This window comes from Amphiura filiformis, chromosome 6 (assembly GCF_039555335.1).
Source record: "Amphiura filiformis chromosome 6, Afil_fr2py, whole genome shotgun sequence".
Lineage (NCBI taxonomy): Eukaryota > Metazoa > Echinodermata > Ophiuroidea > Amphilepidida > Amphiuridae > Amphiura > Amphiura filiformis.
The window spans coordinates 13173044-13199287 of NC_092633.1; the positions used below are offsets into that span (position 1 = coordinate 13173044).

At 36.5% G+C, this 26244-nt stretch overlaps 1 protein-coding gene across 1 annotated transcript in view; it reads right to left on the reverse strand.

Annotated features, from left to right (window-relative positions):
* Positions 1–2349: 2349 nt before the first annotated feature.
* LOC140154995 (DNA damage-binding protein 1-like) overlaps positions 2350–26244 on the reverse strand; it is a 38922-nt gene continuing 15027 nt past the window's right edge. Inside the window, exons 6-25 of the mRNA XM_072177664.1 lie at positions 23793–24005; positions 21135–21293; positions 20410–20493; positions 19987–20103; positions 18672–18774; positions 17581–17656; positions 16673–16781; positions 16058–16236; positions 15150–15313; positions 13774–13881; positions 12507–12714; positions 10993–11327; positions 9827–9991; positions 8923–9017; positions 7769–7939; positions 6578–6687; positions 4669–4838; positions 4029–4131; positions 3294–3417; positions 2350–2913 (exon numbers count right to left, since the gene is read on the reverse strand). Coding sequence (XP_072033765.1) covers positions 2833–2913; positions 3294–3417; positions 4029–4131; positions 4669–4838; positions 6578–6687; positions 7769–7939; positions 8923–9017; positions 9827–9991; positions 10993–11327; positions 12507–12714; positions 13774–13881; positions 15150–15313; positions 16058–16236; positions 16673–16781; positions 17581–17656; positions 18672–18774; positions 19987–20103; positions 20410–20493; positions 21135–21293; positions 23793–24005 — 2874 coding nt within the window. The 3' untranslated portion in view covers positions 2350–2832. The remainder of the gene's footprint in view (positions 2914–3293; positions 3418–4028; positions 4132–4668; positions 4839–6577; positions 6688–7768; positions 7940–8922; positions 9018–9826; positions 9992–10992; positions 11328–12506; positions 12715–13773; positions 13882–15149; positions 15314–16057; positions 16237–16672; positions 16782–17580; positions 17657–18671; positions 18775–19986; positions 20104–20409; positions 20494–21134; positions 21294–23792; positions 24006–26244) is intronic.

The window sequence follows — 26244 nt, forward strand, 5'->3', positions numbered from 1 at the left end:
TCCATAGCCGATTTGGCAATGTTTAAAGCGTAAACATGGAAAATGGGGTTCCGATTGGCTAATTGAAACATGTCATCACCATTTCGGTACCTCATTCACCAAACAAGCTGCGTGGTATTGCGTATCCCAAGCGTGACAGTTCTTTACACATGATAATGAGAATCATATTAAATCAGAATGAGTGGTCGGGCAGTGCTGAAGGACCTAGCCGAATAGTATAGAATTGGTGGCATAACTGGGAACAGAGATTTCAATATTTAAGGGTAGACGAGGAGTTGTTGGTCGAAGCAACCAAAAAAATCGATTTTCATTCTCTAGATCAATAAATTATTGACAAATAACACCTTGATGTTTTGCAAAGGTTCTTTCTACAAATTATATAATTTGAAAGTTTGCTTAATTTATTGTTGTTAATGAGTTATGTACATTTTACAAAAGTGTTGTTGTTTCAGCCCTCTTTACAACATAACTCAAGAACCACAGGACCTACAAAATTATTTCTGTGATATTTGAATTCTTCTACATGCTCGCAAGGAAATGAGCTATGCAATTTTTGCCAAAGCTCATTACCATTCGCAAGATGTTGTGAACTACCAAATCGCAACACTTTAAAATAGTGTATTACCTTAACCAAACTTTGTAGTGTTGTTGTAAACTATGACAATCAATTTCAGTATTGTACAAAGACAAGTATATGAATTCTGATATAACAAATGTTTATTATTACCAGAATTTGTGTCTTCTTTATAACCATAATAAAAATAGCAAAATCAAGAATAGATCTTCAGTCTATACTCAAGATATTGGATACTTTGTATGAATTATACAACAATTCATTTTGTTTCAAATCACTGAAAATGCTATGCAAGTAGAAACTTGTTTACACAAAATTCCTGATAACACAAAATGTCCCAAGCAATTTACCTTTAGTACATATGACCTAATAACACAACTCCTGCCAATAGTGAATACAATCTAAAATCAGAGGCCCGTCAACTTTGTGTTAATGAGGTTCAACTGTATAAACAATTACGTAACAAATGAAGCACCTGCTGTATAAAACATGTCACTCTTTGAAATGATACTTCATTTAATTACAAATCTACACTTTCAATATTTTCAATTTCAACAGGTAAAAAAAGATAAAACCTGCATATCATCAATCATAATTTTGCAAGACTTTTGATTTAAGTTAGAAAAATAACAAAGGTGATTATAATCGAAACAGCATAAGCTGGCTTATATTTAACAGAGAATGTTATAAGGTCAAGTTTACAGTATGTTCACAGTAATGACAATAAGTTCAATAAGTCTGTCAATCCTGTAATAAATTATTCCTCTTGAGTATTTCATGTAAGATTCTGAAATAAAAGTAATACACAGTACTTTTCCATCAAATGTTTCTGGGATTGTCTTATCAAGAACATGTACATCGTCTCTGCTCAGTGCCAGAAGTGGCTAAGTGCAAAAGCTGCTATGTGGACATTTGGTAATTTACAGAGTATATTATACTCACCTACACATGGCAGCAATTGCACTTACCCACTTCTGGCACTGAGCAGTCAACATGTATACCAGGTTTATACTGTTAACAGACCCTGCTACATTATTTGCCAGATCCAATTTGGATGGCTCACAACTTTGCTAGTGATACTGAATATAATACCAATTACTTGGTTGGTAAACATGAGTAAATCTTTCCTTGATGAAGTCATTTTCAGAGGGCTGAGCTTGGCCCTCTATAAAGGACTTCTTCAGGGAAAGATTAAATCTTACCTTGTAGATTATTATATCATGCATTGTGTATATAGATGTGACTACCTCGATTCTGAATGTTCAGATTGTCCCATATATTATGGACGAGGTAAATCCATCTTCTTTAGGTGTTAGAAGACAAGGTTGCTGCATGGGCACGCAAAAGTTGTTCTTTTTCTTGTATATTTTGTTTTTAGTTGGAAATAAATAAATTTGATGAACAATGTAACTAAAAACAGTGCAAATACTCCTCAATAAAGGCACCAGATGAATCAAACTTCCTTTTATGCGCTATAATCACAGGCTGTGGGAAGTCAGATGCAAAATACTCTTTATTACTGGCTCCAATTATTGACCACTTGACATCATTGTTTATCAACAAAGGTGAGAGACTGGTCTGTTGATAAGAACCACTACACTGTTCAATGGCTTTTTGTACTATATGAAATGTGGTGTGCAATTTAAAATGCACATGCCCAAGCAAACTATGATGCGTACACACACTGCAGGGCAAAGAACAATGGAAATTGCCATAATTTGTGCGCATACTACATACGTCACATGTCAAGTGGTCTATAGTTAGCCAAGTTTGCAATGTGGGAGGCAATTTACAGAAACCTGATATTTTTTAGCAAAAGTTTACCAATACTGAGCATTTTTAGAATGCATTCAGTAAAATGCACATCTTCAGTTTGAGTAGTGGATTCCAGTATTGAAATTAACCTTTAATGGTGGGCTCCAGAAGTGAGTGGTGGGCTTTACTATCCACTGTAGCTACAACCTTGCATTACATATATGGATGTATGCAGTTCCATTCCATTTTCATACCTTAACCATATTAGCAATGATCGTCAGATTTTGTAGCCTCTTAAGAGCATGGGAACATGGTAGATGAACTTAATTGAATTGAAAACACTAATCCAACATCACACCACGTCTCTATCTTGGTTTTATTCATTTGGGGTTCCACCTGCTCATTAATAGCCCAGCTGTAAAGAAGTTACCAGCATTTGAATTCTGGTCAACTATAGATTGTAGTAGAAAGTCAGTCTATATGATGTTCACAAACTACCATAACTAATGAATCCTCGTCAGTTCTTCTACAATCTTAATCAGATCATTCACTGTGGCATCTCTCTTCATCCCACCATCATCAATCTGAAACAAACATTGACACAGCATTGAGTTATTTAAGCTTTTCAATGTTAGCACACATTTGTTGACCTTTTTAACTTTCTCTGTTACATCCTTTTTCCCTCCATTATATATATTCAATATTTTTTTTATGAATGACATCTTTGCACAGCGAAATTTCTGAACTATATTATCCTTCTCAGACAAATGAAAATTTATATTTAATTAATTATCCCAATTTTTAATAATCTATAAATTATGATAAGTTAGAAAGTATTTCTGCGAGTATGCCTTCGGTTATCACAGTATCGGTGCAGCCAGTCTGTGTGAGTAGTTGAGCTTTCGTCAGATGTGTCTCTCAAGAAACCCTGTAAATTATATGAATGATTATACCATGTGCCTACCTGTAATCCCTGGACAACCTCTTCCATCTTGTCTCTATTCAGATCCAAGAAACTTTCAATCAGATCCCCATCTATGAAGTTTTCAGCCGACTCGGTTTTTCTCTCTGTGTAGAATGACCGCCAACTGAATCAGAGTCAAGGTCCATTCAAACAACTTAAATCTTATTATGATGATATAGTATAATTAATTATGAAGATAGTTTTGCCAGAATATCAGAATTTATAGCACTTTTCCATTCCAAGAAAATACCAAGCTGGAAATAAGATTATAATAGAGTTTCTTCAAAGGATAAGAAAGATTGCACTCTTTTTGTAAACCTTCAGTTGAAAGGTCCCTAAATTGTCAAAACCCTACATGTAGTTATCCACTATCTCATTCCAAATGAGTCCCTGACATTTTTCTCAATGGATGAAAAACAGTAAAAACTATCCCGTCAAATTTGAGATTGAATCATGTTCAGAAAATGATTTGCATCTTTGACAACCTTCACAAACGTATTTGCATCTTAGGTTTACCTTTACCAAAGCAAGTCATGTTACTTATAGTTGACATGCATTGCATTATTTCTCTACTCGTGCAGAGGTCCTAAAGAACTTGAGTCAAACTTCACCTCACCAATGTAAGTCTTGTTTAAATGATCAATTTTAGGCTACATTACTTTGTCACCTTGTGCACATCTACGCTTAGTAAAATTCTACCTTTCAAATTCTTTGATTTTATCAATACAAGGATACAATGAGTGTTCTATCTTGCCAACACTTTTGATGACCCGTGTGAGTTTCTTTTGCACTTCCAGCAGGAACTTGTAGAACTCTTCTGTCAGCTGAGTCACCAAACCTTGAGAAATAAAAGTGAAATTCAGTGTTAATAAAACAGCCAGGGAAAGTTTCCAAAACAATCTTCCATGTCTTTCTCCTCAAATTTCTAGTTTTGCATATTGCTGATAGTGTATTTGTTTTTGTACTTCCTTTCGATATACAGCGTTAACTACTTATAGTGTATAAGAAAATGTCTACTTTTGCTTCCCACACCAATTAAAAGTAACATTGTTTGACATATCCTGCTCTGTCCTAATGATGTCAACTGTACTCCTGATCAACATTTACTTCAGAAATCATTACAAAAACAGTAACTGATTACAAGCTAGCTGAACACCCGGCTTTTAGAGAAAAATACTCATTTCCTGCAAAATTGGGCAAATTGTCCATGAAGTTACATGTAGTAACATTTCCCACTATTTCTTATGTATTTGTGACAGCAAAATTTCCATCTGAATGCCAACATTCCCATTTGTTCCAGCCCTCAAGGACTTGACATTTTCAGTTGAAACAGCATCATGCTGACCAGAAGAAACATTTGAATTATGTGTCTTACCAACAGAGCCATTGACTGTCCCATAGAGAGTACTGCCTGTTGTGGGAATACTGCTTTCTCCTATGTTTTGCATAACTAAAGAACCATGTCTGATAACATTGACAAATTCACCAAGATGAAATAGACCAACTTCTTGGAGGTGCTGTCTCTCTTCATCAGTAGTCGCCGCACTAAAAAAAGGAGTAAATCAGTGGTGGCATAGTTAATGTTACTATCTGTCAATCTGCCCCCAAATTTCTTATGGTATTATAATCAAATGTTTCAAATCATGACTTGGTCCCCTCCAAGGCCAAAGACACCAATGTTAATATAAGAAAACAAACTAGACAATATGTAGAGGCCAAGTGACATTTACAGAAAGTTACTGTTTTTATTCTCCAGGCTGGAAATCTGGTGCAATTTTTTGTTTTAATTTCATAGCAGAAAATTTCTTTTCCTGAATTATCTTCCAAACATTTATTTTGAGCCACAGAACACATCCTTCATCAGGTTACAATGTCTAATACTATTATGTGTTTCGTCTCAAGTTGAGAGTAATGCCATGTTGAATTTTGTAGTGGCAGTTTCAAATTGCATGTGTCAACCTAATCCCATGGGGTGTATACACAAGGGACAGATTTTGTCTGTACGTTGGTGACGCAACTGCATAAACGCACTGATGGCACTCTCAACTTAAGAAAAGACGGACTACAGGGTGTCCCAGAAAAAATTACCGGGCGAATGAATTTGGGCGCAATTCGAGAAATAGACATCAGAATCCAATCATCTAAATGATTCTTATATGTCAATTTTACTGGAATCAGTTGACTGATTGCAAAGAAATGAGCGATTACATAACGCATGCGTCAATTCACTTCATTCCAAGTTTGAAAGAAAGATCATTCAACACAATGCGCACTAGTGGTTTACTGTCAATGGGCCGGCTTCATAATTTGTTCTATGAAATCCTTTTCGTTCTTTTTAAACATTCCATTTCTTGCAAAACATTTAATTAGGTTTCGGTCAAATTTGAAAACCTGCACGATATTGAAAATAAAAGCTTGCATGTAAGATGATGCTCGGTACTTGTAAATATCTGTTTTCGTTAATGTTGATATCAATGTTGCATAAAGAATTATTGCATAAAGTATTTCAGGTGGCTTAAACACATTCTCACAAACATTAATGGTTTTGGAATATTTCCAAAAAATTGTAATGCAAAGTTTAAATCTTTTAAAACTTCAATATTAATGTTGCATGGTATCAAAAACCACACGTAAAACTGTGAGCACTTGATCATTGTCATTCTTGGCTCAAATGTTCTCTGGAAAGTTAAAATATAACATAGTTGCACAACCTGAAGAATTAAAGTTGGAAAGCTTCCAATTGCAGAAATCAAAGTTTTCTCGGACAAACTGTTATTCATCTTCAGTGAAAGCATGAATAACATAACACCGTCGGATTATAAAATATATAATGTGAACTCAATTTATTGAGACACGCAATCTTTAGGAAGCGGTGAGCGAGTACAAAAAGGCGACTGTTGATCAAACTTGGAATGAACTACATTAATGCGCGCATTATGTAATCGTTATTTTCTTCGCAACCAGTCAACCGAATCAAATAAAAACTTCACATGTGATGCACAATAAAATAGGCTATGCGCTACATTTTAAATTTTTTGACTCTGATGTCTATTTCTCGACTTATGTTCAATTTCATTCACTCAGTAATTTTTTCTGGGACACCCTGTATATTCCTTATACATAGGCAAATTAACATCTTGTCCCTGTGAAGTCAACATTTGTTATGGACTGAAAATGATTTTACATTGTTTGATATTCCGGGTTTTGCTAAATCAAAGCTGCACAACATCCACTGTTGACAAAGTCAGAAAATGCCAAATATATTTCTGAATGGCCTTGCTTACCTGTCTTTTTGGCATGTGAATAAGTTGAAAGAATTCTCTGCTCCTAAAAAGGTGTCATCATCAAGGATTTCAACAGCAGACATCCAGTTTGGATTGTAATCCCGAGCAATCTATAATATATTAAAAAATAAACACTCAAAATTAGCATATTTTATTTTTGGTTTTGTTATCTCCAAAATTATAATTTCTATTATTTCTTCACTATTACTATAAACTAACCATTTATATTATATCAAAGAGGGTTGACGAGTCAGGAGATATAGGGGCATTTTACAGTAATCAAGTATTTGTTCCTTTGGAAGAAAAAAAAAAGTGTGAATATACAAGCAATGCGTATTCCATTCAGCCTTTGGCTTCATGGACTCGGCACCAGACCGTAGATATTTCCATTTTCGTGAACAAACAGGGGGTAACTAATAATATATCATTGGATCAGTATCTTTTATGGTCTTGTCATACCCAGCACTCCTGATTATTATGAAAGTGGAAATTTTCAGGCTACATTTATTTTCATATTTCTAATCCTAAATGTGAACATGTTCCTATTTGTGTATTTGTCAAAGAAAATGAATTGTGAAAAACAGTTCATATTTGACAAAGCACAAACATGTCCACGTTTACAATGTTTCATGCACAAACCGTCTTCTTCTTCTTCCTTATTAGTGCTGGCCTCATATGTATGAGTATCAGCGCACTGTGTACAGACAAGCTGTACTTATTTTTGCTCTGGAACCTAGAGTAGATGAGTGTATTTTTGAAGTACAGTCAACAGTACCGGGATGATCCCCTGCTCTTTTCGAATAGCCTGTGACGTTCTTTAACGTGCACACTGCATTAATGTCAGAAATACATGTACACAGGACCGACGGCTTAAAGTGCCCCCCGAAGCACTATGCAAGTACAGTGAAGTGCTTTGCTCAAGGACACAAAGAGCCAGCCGAGCTCAAGTGGACCTCAGATTCGAACCCGTGGCCCTTGGATTCACAGTCCAACGCCTTAACCGCACAGCCACGCTCCCTCTTCGTAGATCTCGCACATGAAGATGCTAAATATTATTCGATTTTGGCCTTTGGGGTAACAATTATGATTTAGGTCCCTACGAGTAGAAAATACAGCAGATTTCCAATTATATTATAATGGACTAGTGTAATATCCCTACTGATAACTGCTAATTGCTATGGCTAGCCTTACCTCCTCTAAACAACCCTCCATAGGTTTGTATGCTAGCAATGTAATAGAGCGCATAAGATCACCAACAATGATAAAATCACCCTTAGTTTTCAAGTACAAAGCTAAGATGTTGTTGTAATGACTACATTCAGGTCGCAGTTCTTTCTCTGGAGTCCATTCAAACAACTTCACCTGAAAACAAAAACATTGTTTATTGAATTGTCTACAAACTGACTGTCCCTTCTGTTGCATTTTTGTAAAATATTAATTCATTTAAATGCAACACAAATATACTGAGAATGGAGATATATTAATCTTGATTAAAAAAGTTGGCTAGAAAGAAACTGTCATCGAAAGAGAAGTTACACACAGAGCAATATTTACTGCAAGTACGGATCCAGGGGCGGATCCAGGAATTTTCAATAGGGGGGGCTGAGCCACCGCCGTGTCGGTACCCACACAAAGTCAGTCCTCTCTGCAAAAATACACAAAGTCAGGCACCGCTCTGCAAAAATGGGGGGTGGGGGGGGCACCCTCCCCCCTAAATATTAATCTTGATTAAGAAAGTTGGATAGAAAGAAACTGTCATTGAATGAGATGTTACACACAGAGCATTTTTTAGACAGGGGGCTGAGCCATTGTCACGTCGCACCAACACAAAGTCCGATGCCGCTCTGCAAAAATACCAAAGATGGGGGGCGACACAGGGGGAGTCCTCCCCCTAAATCCGCCCCTGGATAATGATTGTAGATTAAGGGATTGATATTGAAAAGGAGAGAAATGAGAGTAATATCAAAAGAAGAAGAGAGACCAAGTGTCTGATATCAAGAGAAAGAGAGATGGTGGGCAAAATCAATCAAGAGGGTAGCAAATTCCAGTTGAAATCCATACACCCTCTGTGGAAGACATGACCTTAAACTCACACACAGGTACAGATTTCAAATGGAGTCACCCATTAAGGTAACCCCATTTGAAATTCACATTCCCTGTGTGGAAGACTAAGGTCATGTCTTCTATAGGGGGTGTATGGATTTCAACTTGAGATTGAGAGCGATCAAGAGACCAAAGCACTGATTGAGTTCAAGATTAACTGAAATCCAGACAGTAATTAAGATCCTGAGGGTCCAAGATCAAGATAGAGATTAATTAAGATGAGGTAAGAGAGTCATACTTACAATACTGTTGACTGAAGCGAGTAGTTTGCCGTTGAATTCCACCAGTGAGTATGTGGCACCTTTGTTTTCTTTTTCAGTTACTTCTTGAAGTTTACCTGAAATATGAGTATCACATATTTGTTTTGATTGATTCCACAATAATTTCAGAAAAAGTTAATTATAAAAATGAAAAATTCAAAGAATAAATTTGGTGAGGAAAAATACTGGTATGGATGACATTTCTCACCCAGATTTGTGTGTACACCAGCGGTTTGAGCAACTCTAGCTATTTGAGGCTGCGGCTAAGAAATGCGCACTGGCACCACTGCCACTGACATCAGGGTGAAAAATGGCATAGATGGCCAATAGACTGCCCTCATTTGTCAAATGTCTGGGTTGATGACTGTGGAAAAAAAGTGACAAGACTTTGCAACCAGATTCTGGTTGCACTGAGACTAATGCAGTTGTGTCCAAATTGTGCCCTTTTGACCAAGTTTGTTATTTTTAGAATTTCAGTGCACAATCTTGTCACAACAATGCGATACAACAGCGTGGAACACAGGCACCACTAGTAAATAGCACTATGGTGCACAACCAAAGTCGCGTAAGAATATTTTTATGAGTCCCACATGTTACAACCTGTAAGTTATTCAGTCGTCACTATGAAGCATAACACAAGTACATGCCCAGTGTGGACAGCTTTTAAATAATACCACAAGCAGGGAAATTAAAAGAAAGTGTGGAATTTGGACCACAAAAAAGCAGGAAAATTCTCATGCCTGCACAAGTACATTAATGGGGATTTTGTTTGTCTCCTAAAATCATGTAAATCATCTTAACCCAGAACGAAACAACTATGAAGAGAATATCTAATGATGCAATCAATACAAAAAATAACATCCTACATATACGCGTCTGTACTCACCATCACTGTAATGAAACACAATGATTCTGCCTGTTTTGGGTTCTGCCTCCTCTGGGTATACCATTGCAGTGCCTACTATGTAGTATGTGTTGGGATCAGTACCGAGTTTACATGACAAAATACTTGTTGCATACTCAAATGGCATAAAATGATGAGAATGTAGGACTGAAAAAACAAGGCAAAGAAATGATGTTTATAATTAACAAGAGCGGTTTACACTAACAAACCAACAAAAAATTATACTGCTATCAAAAATGTTAATTATTAAAAAATCAAATTCCATTCATTTAGCTTTTAGACAAAACCTTTTTATCCATCTTACATTCAACTTCCTAACTTCATAATCAATATTCAACTTCCCAATCTTCAAAATCAACTCCCTAATCTTCAAATTAATTCCTCAATCTTTCTCAAATCATCAAATTCAGCTCTAACATATTCAAATTCAACTCTCAAATCTTTAAATTCAACCCCTGATTCGTCAAATTGGGCTATTCCATTTAAAATCCACTACCCCTGTGGAAGATTTTGGAAATATCTTCCACAGAGGAAGTATAAATAATAAATAAATAAATTTTGGATTTATAAGTATGTTTTTCAAATGTAATTGGTCAGGGTTAAGGGGGGTACTACACCCCTGTGGTAAATTTGTGACTATTTTTGCATTTTTCTCAAAAATAATATTACACTGGTAACAAAAGTTATGTATATTATTGGGGCAAGGAATCCAATTACTACACTGAAATTTCAGGGACTCAAGACAAGCAGTTCAGTATATATGATAGGAAATGAGGTACATCCTAGCGGTACCTTATTTTTTATCATAAATAACGAACCGCTTGTCTTGGATCACTGAAATTCCAGTGTATTAATTGAATTCCTTGCCCTATAATATAATGTAACTTTGTTACCACTGTGTTATTAGTTTTTGAGAAAATGCAAAAAATAAACACAAATTTATCGAGGGTGTAGTACCATTCATCATTTTGAAACCCATAATCCCCCTGTATCATGGCTTGACCTATATCTTCCACAATTGGAGTGAGTATTTTAAATGGAAGTTACCCAATTGTCAATTTTATTCAAAACTCATACTCCGTCTGTAGACGACTAAAGCTAAATCTTTCACAGGGGTAGTGTGGATTTTAAATGGAACAGCCCATTACCTTCAAATGTGTGCTGATCTATGATGAGTAATGAATGGATCTCCACCTCATCCCCAAAACTAGCGCCCTCTGATGATGAACTCTGTTCAACTCTCGTAGAACTACTTGTAGAATTCAGTGCACTTGTGCTGGCACTTTGCCTGTTTGGCACAGTGCTAGTCGTTCCGGAACCATCTTTGATTTCGGTTCGCGTGGTTATGACACCAAAAGTTTGCGATGCTTCCTGATATGATATGCGGTGTGGTGATTCTCCAAGAGGCACCGTGCGGATGTGCAATTTTTGAATTTCATCAATTGTGCCTATCATGAGTGTTGTATCTATGGCCAAAGCCAAACTAGCACACACAAAGAAAAGAAGAAAAAACATTTGAATAATGTGAACGAATAAAAAACAAAACCCTGTTCTACGGTTGGCCAGACTCTCTAAGTAGGGTCAATTGGTAGGAATTATCTTTTTCTGAAAGAATATATTGAACCCAAAGAATAACAGAAAGCTTGAAAAATCTGAACAAATTTTTTCAAAAAATTTCAGTCAAAATTAATCCACTCTGGCAAAAAACCGCAGTATTATATTACTTACATACAGATTAATTACAGGATGTCCAAAAAAAAACCCAACAGAACCCTCATTGCTCCGCCTTTTTCTCCTATTTTTGAGAAATTGATCACATATATTTTGGTATGTAAAGAAACCTTTATTCATTAGCTTTAATAAACCAAAACAATTATTTCTGGGTCTGGGTCAGTTGGGCTGTAGAACAGGGATGTTTTGGTTGGCTAATCCTCAATACAATAAATTATAAAATTGATTTGTTAGTTTCTCAAACTGGAACTAAGTTTGTTCATCTTATATATAAGGCGGAAAAAATAAGACTCGTAACACTGTGTATTGATATAGAATGGCATGCACACTGTTGGGCGCAATGTGCTTACGCTAGTTGTGCGTTGCGTAATGCGTGACTGGCGCACGCTTATGCTAATGTACGCGAGCGTGAGTTGGTACTTTACTTTTACAGTAATAAAAGCCAAACAATTTCCGCCTTATATAAGCCGACCAAACTTTAGGAACGTGACAATATTTGCAATGCCTTGTTACTGAGACACATCACTTGTTTAAATGATCTATTTTGTTTGAGTTACTTATTCCTCAAAACTCTTCACCACACTTAGGGGACCAATGAATCAAAGTGAGGACATTTACCAACCTGGAGTGAAGGACAAAATGTGGGACAAGGTGTCAATAATACAAACTTTGGAATAAACTAATTATGGCATTGGTAAAACGGTTTGATGATAGAGCATAAGATATAACCATGACATTTTGTGAAAGGGTTGGATACCAACTTTTTGAAAGGTTGACTGTGTGTTTCAAGTTAAGAGAGGGGATAATTTTGCACAAAAGAGATTTTTAGTACAATCTTCTTTGCCCTACATTATTATCTGTTATCTGTAATGTATCTGATAAGTCATGACCGCACATTTTTTCCTTCTAATATTACCCCTCCGATACATACCTGTCTGGATAGCCTTCTGAATTCAGCGGACACATATTGCTGACTTCTTTCAAATTCACATTGGAAAACACCAACTTATGATTACTGGAGTAAATAACTGTGGGTCTGTCTGAACACGCAAACACATTAGTGGTAGAAAGGGACTTGAAGGTCTTCAGAACAGTTGGCTGTGTTCCAAGAATGACTTTCTTCCTTTCACTTAAATAACCTGTTGAAAAGTAATATAAATTTAATTAATAAGTACTGTCACAAACTATCATTCTCACTAATACATAAGTATTAGAGATGAGATATTGAAATATTCTATTGGGAGAAGCAGGCTTTTTAATAAACATTAAAACTGATGAGTACCAATCATTTTGATAAAGCCTGTAATCGCAAGGTAGCTTGAGGTATTGGGTTCAAATCCCCACAGCTTCAAGGTGTTGTGTACTTAGGCAAGGCTCTTCATCCCTGTCTCTTCCCACCCAGGTATACTATTAGTTATTAGGTGAGGTTTGCGGGTGATACGGACTCCGAGACTAGATGTATTCCGTATAACCCCAAAACCTCACCTAATAACAATTTTATCATACCGTACAAATAATCTCACATAACAACAACAACAAGACATTCACGGGCAAAATTCTTGGCTGAAACAATTTTTCTCAAACCCGTCTACACGATAATCCTCGTAAAGTAGGTCTTATTCTCCAATAAAGCTTGAGAGCTCAAACAGCACGGTCATCTTCCACACCAACTCAACTCTGCTAAGACCACTGAAATTGCTTTTCACTGCAAATTTCGTTCAGGAAAGCTCTCTGCATTATTTGGAGTGGCAAATCTCAGTGAAATCTGTGTTTCAATATGGACACACCGGCATTGTAGCTTATTATTGAAGTGCAATGATTGCTATGAAACAATCGTTGCTGTGCGAGTTTTAATGCAGAGCCGTGCATGCGATGTCCTTACTAAAATGATACGGTGCATTGAAACGTGCATGTGACATGCTCAGCAGGTATGATACGAGATATATCATGTCAGTAAATCGGGCGCTTATCCAATGAAAACATGGGAAACTACTTGATGGTATGATAAAAATGTGTACTAGCTTTATTCAATGCTGGGAAGATATCAGATTCGCTGTGGAGGAGGTGCAGCGATCCCCCACAGCAACATTTCATGGTGGAGTCTGGCCCAAAAGAGAGATGGGCACTCTGGCCTGTGATCACAGGTTTGTCCCCTTTATCTTTACAGCCATATATTGATCAATAATGCAGTGATTTACCTGTATCTACATCTAGCTGAAAGTAGAATAGTGAACCATCTCCAAGAGCACACAGTGTGTAGTGCTGACCTTCAAATGTTGTCATCAGAATGGACCGTGGGATGATTTCTGTGTCGGAAACAAGACAAAAACATTATCCACTTATAATGCCTAGATGAACACATTTATTTTTCAAAATCAAAGCCTTCCAGAATTATAGGAGTCTTGTAAGGACTTACTAGTTAAACAGATTTACAACTCAATACCTACAGAAGGCATGCATAAAGATGATATCATTTTCACAATTTGCTTTTTATACACATCTTAATGTATCTGCTGCAGTGCATTAACAAGAAAGACTTTACTGTCAGCTAAGCTACATTTAAGGTAATCATAAATCAGCCTACAATGGTGCAATCATCGGGTTCTTCTGGGTTGAGGAGGAATAATCAAATGATCGGCTTCAGTTGCCTGACAAATACATCTTTATTAGACAAATCCAAGAAATCATTTGAAAACCACATCCAGAATTGTGTGTGGGTTCCAGAAAAAAGGCCAAGCATCTAGTGCCTTGAGAGAATAGTTTGCCCTCACCCCTTTTAATCATGTAGTACTACTAGTATCTGTGTTCTATAAGTACATGTATCCTGAAAAGAACTTCAATATGTGACATGATTTGGTCCATGGGGGCAAAGGCAGCAAATTTGATATTGAGATAAAGGCAAAACTATGGGGTAAAAAACAATAAAATACATAAGAAAATATGCATCACAAAACTTCATAACTTTAGAACCAAGTATGCTAGACCTTTAGGTCCATATGCACAAAGCAAGTTAGACCAGGTCTAACGTTAGACCTGGTCTGACCAGGGAGGTTGGACTCGGGGAGGAATCCTTTCACTCTTTTCTTTTCCTCCTTCATTCCTAGCGAAGTCCAAAAGTTAACCTGGAGCCATCTAATATTAAGATACATGTATTTGCCCTTACCAGGATTTAAAATTATATAAAATAAGGTATGTAAATACCTAAGAGTTCCTTCTCCCTAAGTCTAATCTCCATGGTTAGATCAGGTCTAAAGTTAGACCTAATCTAATTTGTTTTGTGCATACGGACATTGGTGTTTTTGGTATATGATAGCCTAATGTTAGTATAAGGTAATAGTTATAGTAACTCAATGCAAAAATGCCTCCTTTTGTCACATATCCAATAAAGAGAAGCTTTACATTTGAAATCATATCTGAAATGTATTTGACTAATTAAATAGCAATAATTGGGAATCGCTCATTTGTGTAATCTAACCATAGCAGGTTAGATTGATCTCCTACGCTTTTCTTTAATACTCAAGGCTCAAAACATTTCCTATTTATCCAGGATTTCAAAATCAAATCACATGCTTACCTCCCCCAAGCATTTCTACATGCATGGTTTCCAAACTGGGCAATTTGAGAATTCTTGACGAGATGTCTGTCCATAAACCAACTGCACACAACTCTGCAAAGTCTGATCCTTCCTTCAATGGAGTAATATCTAGACAGGCCACCTCATGCTCCATGGTAACAGTACTGTGTAAGGAATCAACAAATGTTTGTATCATTCTATTTTGAATGTTGCACCTGATGCGTTCAATGATGTTGAGGGTGATATCAAGATAAAACCCATAGTATTACCCTCAAAATAAATAGCAGAAATAGCAGAGCACCTGCTGAAAAAATGAAATATATCAGAATTCTCAATGGGTGGCCCAAAGCCCAAATGAGACATATAATTTACTCCTCCAAGATCTGCATTGATCAAAGAAAAACATTGTAAAGTGTGGTGCATTTGCCTGTTCTGCTTAATGTTTGGTCCCACAGAAAGATAAAATAAAGAATGTGGTTTATTATTTTCCAATCAGGAAGTCAAGACTTAAGTCTCATAAATATTGACCACTTTCCTTTGGAAAATGCAAACTTTAAACTGCCAATTTATGACTTTCACTTTTAACTAGATCTCAATTCCTGTTCACATGTCATATATTTAACAAATATTTGCTTTCTTTTCTCTTTCCCATTTCAGTTTCACTTACTTTTATAACCTTTTACAAATCACCACCAAATTATTTAGACAGAAATTGTATGTGTATCTGGTGATGTAACTGGGCAGATTCTTAAAAGTTAACAGGAGTCCTGGGATCAGGACCTTCTAGTTTCACTTTACATCATAATAAATATGCCTTATTCATGATCCACAAAATACTTGAACCAAATGCATATCAACTTTAACTTGAAGTCTAGGATAAAGATTGTCTAGTGCTTTAGGACACTCACCTCATCTGCCTAACCTCTCCTTCATGTATTTCCAAGTAAAACAAATCCTTTCCCACGGCACACACAATCTGTCTTGAATTACATGATGCTACGCTGATGTTCTTTCCAGATGATGGGCGCCATTCGCTTACCATGCGCTTTGTTGGGGCACTGACAAGTCGCACTGAAGAGGCTGTAATCTGAAGTAGACAAGAACAAAATATGACACAGATGTGCAAATTTCATGTAGTTTCATACAAAATTACACCTTTTAGCAGAGTTTGAAGTTTTGGTTCTGTATGGCTGTAGACATTTGAATTATTTGGCAAATCATCAAGATGATGGCTACCACTCCTTAACTCTAAAACTGAATCTCATGGTGTCATATCATGCCTAATCTTTCTACCTTTTCCTCTCTCTCCACTCCCCTCGCCCTCTTCTCTCCCTGCCGCCTCCCCTCCCCACCCCTCTCTCTTTCTTAAAAGCTTAATCTGTATAGGGCTTTTCAAAATGAAGAAATAAGAGAGTTAAAGAGATTAACTTTTAGTTATATATCAAATATTAAGTGAGACATTTTGCATTAACCCATGTGCTACCACCAAGCAGACAGCCAACCAACGATTTGTTGCTACTGACCTGTACAAGTTGATTGTTGAAAACATTACCACAATAGAAAGTCTGCTGTTCCCCATCAAAACCTGCCAACTCAGTTTCTTCCACTTCCTCACCATTCAGCATCAATACCCTGTAATTTAAGTAAGACAAGACTCATTTGCAATTGGGTCCTACTCATGTGATTTGAATGGCTATGAAGGGAAATGTGGTCCTGGAGAAAATCGGCAAGTATACCATATAGAAACAGATGTGGAAAACAGGTGTATCACATATACTCTGTTCCGCTTATAATTGGCGAAAATTATTTGGTTTTCGTTACTGCATGCATCAATAAAGTTCCAACTTATGTTTAAGTACATTCACAAATGTGTGCCAGTTACACATTTTGTTCAACTAATGTAGGTGCTTCGCCCAATTGTATGCATGCCATTCTAATGATTTTATATCAATCCACGTTGTTAATGAGTCTTAACTAATTATAAGCTGTACAAAGTAAGGTGACGAATGTGAATCGTACAATTTATCAAGAAATGAACACCCGAAAAACACTGGGTATGTGAATTGTATGGAGTATGGGCATAGATTATAAACCTGCCATTAATGTCTGGTAATTCCTGTGTCTATTATTACAATTATTCCAAAATATTAAAATGTTGTAAAATCGCACTTCTCACATGTCTAATAGATTGTCGAAGTTACACATAACTACACCTGCTTTCAAAGAAGAACCAATCACTATAATTATGACAGACTGGAAAATCTGATCAGCCGATTACATGTCAAACTTTCGTTCGGTGCATGACATCCTGGCCAAATCTTGTTTAAACAGAGGTAAATAGAGCTGATAAATGAATGTATTTACATACACCAGAAGGGGTGCTTATATCAAAATACAGCACATACGAAAGTAAAACTGAATAAAAGCATACCTGGTTTGTCCAACAAATGATATGACCAATGTGTCATCAAACTGTGAATTCTGATCTACCCTTAGAGGCCATATACCTGAATGAAAAAGCACAAGAAAATATTACATAGTACTCAATCCTATGGAAGGAATTATCTTACACGTATAAACATATTCCTATAGTCACAAACGCAATGCTGTATGCACACATATACCTTTACATGTTTTTAGTGTAAATTGTGGCCAATGTACAGGACAAAGCAAAATGGAGAGTGTTGTTCCTTAGATAATCAACATACCATGAACATTTTCTCCCAATTTTTAAACAATTTTTTTTAAAAGAAAAGTTAAAAGAACAATACAACTTGACAACTGTATGGTAATTAGCTAATAGGGGACTTGCAGTCAAATGCATTTTATAGTGTTTCTAGTCCCTTATATATGGTTAGCGATAGAGGACAGTCCACGGTTGGATGCGGATCCACTGTTGCAAATGTGAGAAACATGCCTTAAAGAAATGTACATACCCAGGTGGAAAGACCTGTAACCTTTTTTTTTTACCAGAAAATACCCAACCGTGGACTCCCATGGACCGAAATTAACCGCCCAGCCGAGGAGACCCACCAGACTGTTAACATAACAAGCGGGTACCCCTACCATAACAAATGTGGGCACCAACTTAAATGGTGAAATACAAACTGCTGTACATTTATAAAATTTCATGTAAACAAATCAAATTGATTATTGGTCCTAAAACAGCGCCACCAACCAACATCACGCTCCGACAGGAAGCAGACGAGGAGGACTGGGAGAATTGGTCAGTCGATTTGAGAAAGTGCTGCGATGTAGCACAAAACATCATTGTTAGGTATGTTAAACATCATTTTACCAAATAATCAATTTGATTTGTTTACATGAAATTTTATAAATGATATCTATTGACAATCCTGATGAACTTGTTTACGGAAACTGCTGTACATTTTGGAGCTGATTCCAACAACCGTGGACATCCTCGGTTGCAGGTGTGTCCCGAATTTAGGCGGTAAAAAGTCAGATCATGGTCTACAGTATTAGGTCTTAACAAACGCACCCCACAACTCCCACACACAATACCTTTGATTCCTGGTAGGTCTATACTAGCATGTTCATGAATACCAATACCATTCCTGATGATTCGTAGCGATCCCTCCTTGTAACCTCCAGAGCATGTCACCAACTGATGAAAACAAAAATATATTCCATAGGTGTTTGTTTATTTTCTTCAATCTCTGATATGGGTGCACTAAGCCCTTCACTGCTCCAAGCTTTCATAACCTTTAATCCTGGTTACATACTGTCATGCAGCTTTTACAATGATTTTACGCCTGTACGCAATCAGCCTAGCAAATCCAGCAGCAAGCTGATATATCAATTACCCCACCACTTTGCAAGCAGCAAATCGCTTGGAGTTGTATTGCACATTTGCTTTCAGAGTCATGTCGCTGCTGCTCAGTGGTGTGCTGCTTGGCAACAACCGCTTACACAATGAAGCATCACACTGCTCAGCAGCAGCATAACAGTATGACACCAGCATAATTCACCTTAAATCCTAAATAAATGTTATCGCATCTATACTTTGCATTATTCGAATCATTTACACAGCCTGCCTCTCTGAAACTAATATGCCCCTTATAAGGATTCTCCCATACAGGAAATAAACACACTATGTGCAAGGAAATTATGATTGATTCTGGCCTCAGCCAGGGTTCGGTTTTTGCCGGCAAAAACCTGCTTTTGCCATTGCTGGTGGCAAAAACGGGCAAAAACCTGTTTTTGCCTGGTTTAAACTGGCAGAAATGGCAAAAACTCTCATATAGTCACTCAATATTAAAATAATAACACAGAAAGCTCATAAACAGCAGCACACAACTTGTAATGAATCATTTAACATAATTTTTTGTCTCATCAAGTCCTTAAAATGAAAAAGTTTTGAATCTGATATATATGCCACATTTCAGTTAAATGCACTTGAGCAATGAAAATGCATGCCTTTAATTTCTTAATATGTTACTTATGATTACAAAATCTGGCCTTGTTACATTCAGGAAATTATTTTTGTAAATTAATCATTTGTTCTGAGATGAAAAAACCAAGAGGTTAAAACCATGGTTTTTTCCACCTGCGGCAAAAACCTGCGAACCCTGGCCTCAGCATACATATTGAAATCCATGACTACCACAATGTCTTTTGACTGTCTCAGAATTTGAAATATTCCTTACATTGACAAAAATAATTACCCTCTTGCTTCAATTTGATCTGACCTACCTATTTCTGTTTGTTTGTTTGCTTTAAATGATCTTCCTGTAGGGACTTAACTACAATCCAAATTGGAGATCTTTTTAACCAAGTATCAACTAATTATCCCCTCTCCCTCAAGATTTATACTGACCTGTCCCTGGCCTTGTCTATCCAAGTCAACGACAACCATATCGACTACAGGTCCCAAGTTGATAAATGTTTCCATGACCGTTACATAGGAGCCCTGCTCATCTGAATCCACATTGAGCTGTACAAACAAGAAGATTTAAAACATTGACAAGCATTTCTAGATTTAATAGCTGCATCTAAATCACATTTATTATTAACAATGAAGATAAATCCATATAGAAAAAAATTTAACCCAAAATAAAAAATTTCTGAAAACAATCAAATGTACCAAGATTTGAAAAATCATCTCAAAATTTTTACTGCTCATTTTTCTTGACCCCATAACATGCCATGCACAAGCAAAGATGCAATTTTTGTTTCAAACTTACAAAATATAACACATTGAAATACACACATTTTGATCAAGGGTTACTACAACACTTACCCTGACCAGTTGTGAATCACCAAGTCTGGAACCAACAAACACTACTCCATTATCCAAATATGTTACACATTCAGCTATTGAGGTCTGAGAAAAAGAGAGAATGATTGCAATATTATATTATAACATCATACCTGGTGAGGTATGGGCTTCATCCGTTAGATGCTTCAAACTGTTTAATAATAAAGATATTATTCTCGTGTAGCTAAAAACATGGCAAAAAGTAATTACCCCCTTTATTTAGCAAAAACTAAAATACCCACAAATTTTGAAACCCTGTTTGTCTGGATAGTTCAAAATTTGTAGCCATGTTGATGACTCGTTGAATTAAAAAAGATGCAAATTCAAAAGTTTAAAAGCACTAAAAGCTACTCAAGTCTAGTGTACCATTACATTCTCTACATGACTGATCAAGGATGACCAACGGTGACTGGTGACAAACAGGCTAGCAACAAAAGCAACATTATATCAATGGGTTTAGGTGCAACTTTTGAATCCACATCCTATTACATTCAAATGGCCACTATGGCAACAAATTTTGGGCTGTTAAAACAAATGAATCAAAATTTACAAACAAATCTGTGTTTGTTTTTAAAATTTCTGTTTTAATATTTGATGCATAAATTTTGAGTTATTATCTCATAATGAAGGGGGTAATTACTTGATGTGATACGTTTATATCTAAAAATTAAGATATCATCATTAAACAAGACAATAAAATGCCTTACCTCTCCTAGCAATTCAATCTTGAGGTCTCTCACCATGACAGTGCCATCCATTCCTTCCTCTTTCTCTAGCTGCAGCAGAAAGAGTCTACCAGCCATATCGCCTAAGAGATAGCGAGATCCATTGGCATCAACTCGACCATGACACACTAGGGTACTTGTCTGTAGAGGAGACATATTAAAGTAGGTGGTAATTAACAATGTACAACTTAATGGACCTTCATTGGATACTTCAAAATTTAAGGAACAATCCCCTTCAATTCAAAACAACAATGGGGTGTTATTGCCACAAATTTATCCCAACTATGATACATGCATATGAAAGAGAATTTACATATTTATGACCAACTGCAACAAAACCTGGAACAAGTAGCCAGACATGTTTTTGAGGTATGGGCCTAAAGATGACATTCCCATAAAAAAAAATCAAATTTTGAATTTTTAATTTAATGTCATTTGACAGTGGGACTAAGTGGACTTTCAAATCCTTGAAAATACTTATTAAAAAGAGGTTAATTTATTAATCAATAAATAACAGTTGAACTATGATAATCCCTATTCATCCTTTGTAAGGCAGGAAACTAATTGGCCCATTACTCAGAATAGGCATTTGACAAACATATCAAGGTATGGTTTACAAAGTTATCCACATCTTGAAAACTATTGATGCTATTTTTATATAATTTTGGTATCATTTTAATCAAGCTTTTTGTCTAGTGCTTACATTTTTATTCAAATCATGAAATGTCAAAAATGTGACATGTTCCTGGTTTTGTCAGAGTGGATCACAATTATGATTATCATCAAGGCTATTCATAGTGTGTTTAAAAGCCTTCATCAGGCATGAGAAATCTCCGCGTTTCCGCGATTTTCCGCGTTTTCAATGACCCAAATCCGAGAATAACTGCTTTCCGCGTTTTTCAAGTATTAGGTAAATCGCGGAAATCCCCGTCTGAATTGTACATGTTTTACTCGCGATAAACGACTGGAATCGAATATTAGCAAAAGTAGTCTCACCATCAGACTCTTGATGACGCTAAAGATTAACATATACGTGCACTTGGGCTACCCACAAGCTTGGGGATGAGGCTATATAGCAAAGACCTTTGACCCGGCGATAGTAAACTTTTTAAAGATGGTTTCGTGTCATGAATTTCGCCTGTAAAGAGATGCGATCGGGTGAATAAAATCCAAACAATCGTGTCCGAAAAGCGAAATATTTGAACTAAAAACATTACCAAAGAGTTAGTATGGCGCCGAGGGATTGTGATTTCCTAGAAAGGGGCACTTCTGCAAGCAAGCTAGCTAATCAAGAAGATCGAAAAGACCCACTGGTGAAGAACTTTATGGCGGTGGGAATGGCTGGATCATACACACAGTGCAACCGGGCAGAAGTTGTCGCATTGCATAAGATTGATCAAGAAACCTGGTTTTGCTTTCTGCATTGTTTGTGATAAGGAGATCAAATACGCAATGAGGGGACGCGTGGCTCTAGTTGACCACGTGGGAAATGATAGCCACAAGAAGATATTGAAGACATGAAGATGAGGAAGAGTAACACTGTTCTTCCAGGTATTAAGCTTAAAACTCTTTGTCATTTTTTGTATCTTCATGCACTGATGCATGCATGTCATTCATTGTATTGTTGAATTTGTTGACTATCATTTAGGAGGCACATACCTCATTTCGTTTCTCACATGGTTGTGCCAAAGTCTAGGGTTGATTTAAGTTGGGGTTATATAGGCCAAAGGGTATGTAGGGGTCAAAGGTCAAAAAATAATCGAATTTTAATTGTGCATCACATATCCAAGAATCGGCTGCATCGGTCATGTTGTTAAGTAAATATGGCCAATTTAAGATGGCCGCCCGCATGTAAAAGTATAGGCAGTTGAAATTTCAAATCGCTGTATCATCCAAACGCAACACATTTTTTTATGTATACATTTGCTATGCCAATTAAAACCAAACTTGGTAACAATGATCAGTGGATGGGGGACTAGGGCTGAGGTGAAGGGTCTTGAGGTCAAAGGTCATCTAGGGTCAAATTAGGTGAGGTCACAAAGTGAGGGTAAGTATTTGATTTTCACTCACATTGTACTAAAAAGTGCTATTTTTCATTCAAATTAAACATTTTGTCTTCATTTATGTGTCTTTTTTCCTGTAAAATTGCTCTCCTGAGAGGGCCTCAATAGGGTTTTTACAGTGTAGAAGCCCTCTGGCTTCGGGGGCTCCGCCCCTCGACCCCACCGGGGCCTCGCCCCTGGACCCCACCAGGGGCCCTCAAGCGGGCCCCTGGACCCCCCCGCCGTGAGGCGATACTCCGTCGCCACGCTCCCTCCGTTCGCCATTTTTCCTCTTTTTTTAGAATTACTCACTCTCATGCCTGCTTCATTAAGAGAAGCTTCAAGCTGTCATTAGGTTTAATTGAGATTCTCTGCACTTTGATTATTGAGAATTTCTACATTATGATACATTGCTGTGAACACATGTCTCATAATTTTATATCATTAGGTCAAAAATGAAGAACAGAATCAGCCTTTGGAAAAGTTTCCACTGAGGTATTACATAGCTTACACTGCATTATTACCCGTCCATCAAGTCATTCCTAGTACACTAGGCTTAATCTGTGCTTAACCTAAAGCTAAAAACCTGAAGACAAACCTTGATTACTGGTGGTGCAATAGCCACATATTTATCACCATTGTGATATGTAATAGACTCCTGGCCAACAATAAGAGCTCCTCCAAATGGCTGTGGCACTGATATCACCATGCTGGCTTCTGTCTCTACATTGTCTTGCTTCCATGGACCTTTATTAAGTTCTTTTTCTCGCAGGTTGATTTCATATGTCTTGACATGCCTACCATGTGGATCCTAAAAAACAAACAAACAATTAAAAAAATCAAATCAAGTGAAACAGTTGAGAGTCAATGTAATCAAACACAGTACACATTGGTACCCGGCATCGCTATAAGGTATGTACATGTATGTATCATCACATTTATTAGCTCAGAAAAGGATCTGACAAATTTGTCTATCAGAACTGGTTCAATTCAAGGTTTGGGTCTGCTATCCATCCGTGATAGTCAAGCCATGGTAGGACACAGCATTGACTGGTTAAGTAGTAGATAAAGGGTGAGAAACAGACCATTAACATAGATAATCGGTGTCTTGTTGAGGTATGGTGAGCATGTGAGACGCTCGGAGGGCGAGACCCTGAAGGGGTGGAGCCTTCCGAGCGACTAACATGGGAACCATACCTCAACAAGACACCGATTATCTGATACGGTAATGGTCGGTTTTGAACCGTTATCTTACATATACTGGCGACCGAAAATAAAACGAATTTGTTGTAATGGTATATTCATTTTCCAAAAGACAAAATGGAAAAAACTGATGTATTATTTTGTAAAAGTTGTGGTTTTTTCCCAAAATAAAAACACCCGAGATAGTGTAATATTAGTCCCATGTGTCCTGCGTGTAGTCTACAAATCTATTTAATGACAAATGCAAGTGATTTAATCAAATCAATACAGAATTGATCTCAATTGATATCTCAGCATTTGAAGTGGTTTGGTAGGTTATTCACTTGCATAGTTAATCCGCTGGAGTATAATCACCCAGTGACCATTGTTATTCAAATGATTAATGAATAATGCAAATTGTATAGAGTTTTCAACGCTTGGACTACGATCTATTTCAACACCATGAAATTTATATCTTAGAAAAATGTGAGTATAAGCAGATATTTGAAAAACCTAGCAACGTTGTGTCCAATGGTGCTCCCCATTACGGGTAGGTCACAGTAAGGCTTTGCACCCCCAGCATGAAGCAATTCCTGGAGAGGGCAATCCCTCATTTGCATGTGACGCTTTCTTATTTAAATTAGCCATTGTGTTATTGCTTAATATTCATATGTTATGGGGAGCACATTACACCACCAGGTTGGGCAAGTCATGAATAATTTAGCGTTGTGAAGCCAAATAAACTTATTATTTCCCAGGCTTGAAAAAAAATTACAGGCAGAGGTGGGAATCGATCTCGGTAGCATCCGGTTAAAAAGCACAGTGCAAGACCGCTAAGCCAGCTAAATATCTGTTGTGAGGCGTGTAACATTAAATCAGTAATAAAAGACGTAGATTCTTATTTTGGGCTCAAATTGTAGAAAAGGGGAAATATTTGTCTCTGCTCTAAAGAAAATAAAAATTGAGATCTTCAAAACAAAATGTTACGGCCCTATTGAAAAAAAAAGATTGATATCAAAATAACTTTAAATTCATTTCACGAGGCGGCATTGTCACAGACGAACACTGTATAGGCTAAAAACTAGGTCCTCACCACTAGACGACGTCGAAGCACAGTGGTAGAGCATCAGACTGGTGATGCAAAGGTTGTTGGTTCGAGTCCTCCTGTCAGCAATGTTTGTTTTTGTGAATGCAATGCTACGATACCATTTGTTCAAATTTTTCTTATTTATTTATTTCTTTTTTTTATTTATTTATTTGTTTATTTATGTAAATAATTATGCTTGTATTTATTTTGTTTAATCACTCACTCACACTCTTTAGAAAAAAGGGCTCTTGGTCGATCAGTTCATTTATTCATTGTTTGATGGTTTGATATGATATGTCTATTGATTGAAATTGAATATCATATAATTTATTCATATTCATTGTTTGTGAATTGATTGATTAATTAACTGATTGATTGATTGAGCCGGTGCAAGTGAGTGCGTGAAATGTTAGAGGTGAGTTACTTGAACAAGCCTTAATAATTATAATAAATAAATAAATAAATAAATAAATAAATAAATAAATAAATAAATAAATAAATAAATAAATAAATAAATAAATAAATAAATAAATAAATAAATAAATAAATAAATAAATAAATAAATAAATCGCTTTCCCCTCTCAGCCTGTAAAAATATTGTGACCACCCCTGTTGCACATTCAAATTATTGGGATCCCAAATAATGATTAAATACATCAGATTTGTAGATGTAGGCCTACAGTAAAAAAAACATTTTTTTAAAAAACTAAACCGATATTTTACTCATTATTTGTTCAAAATAAAATTTCCATATCATAAGCGTTTCCGGACCTTTACTATC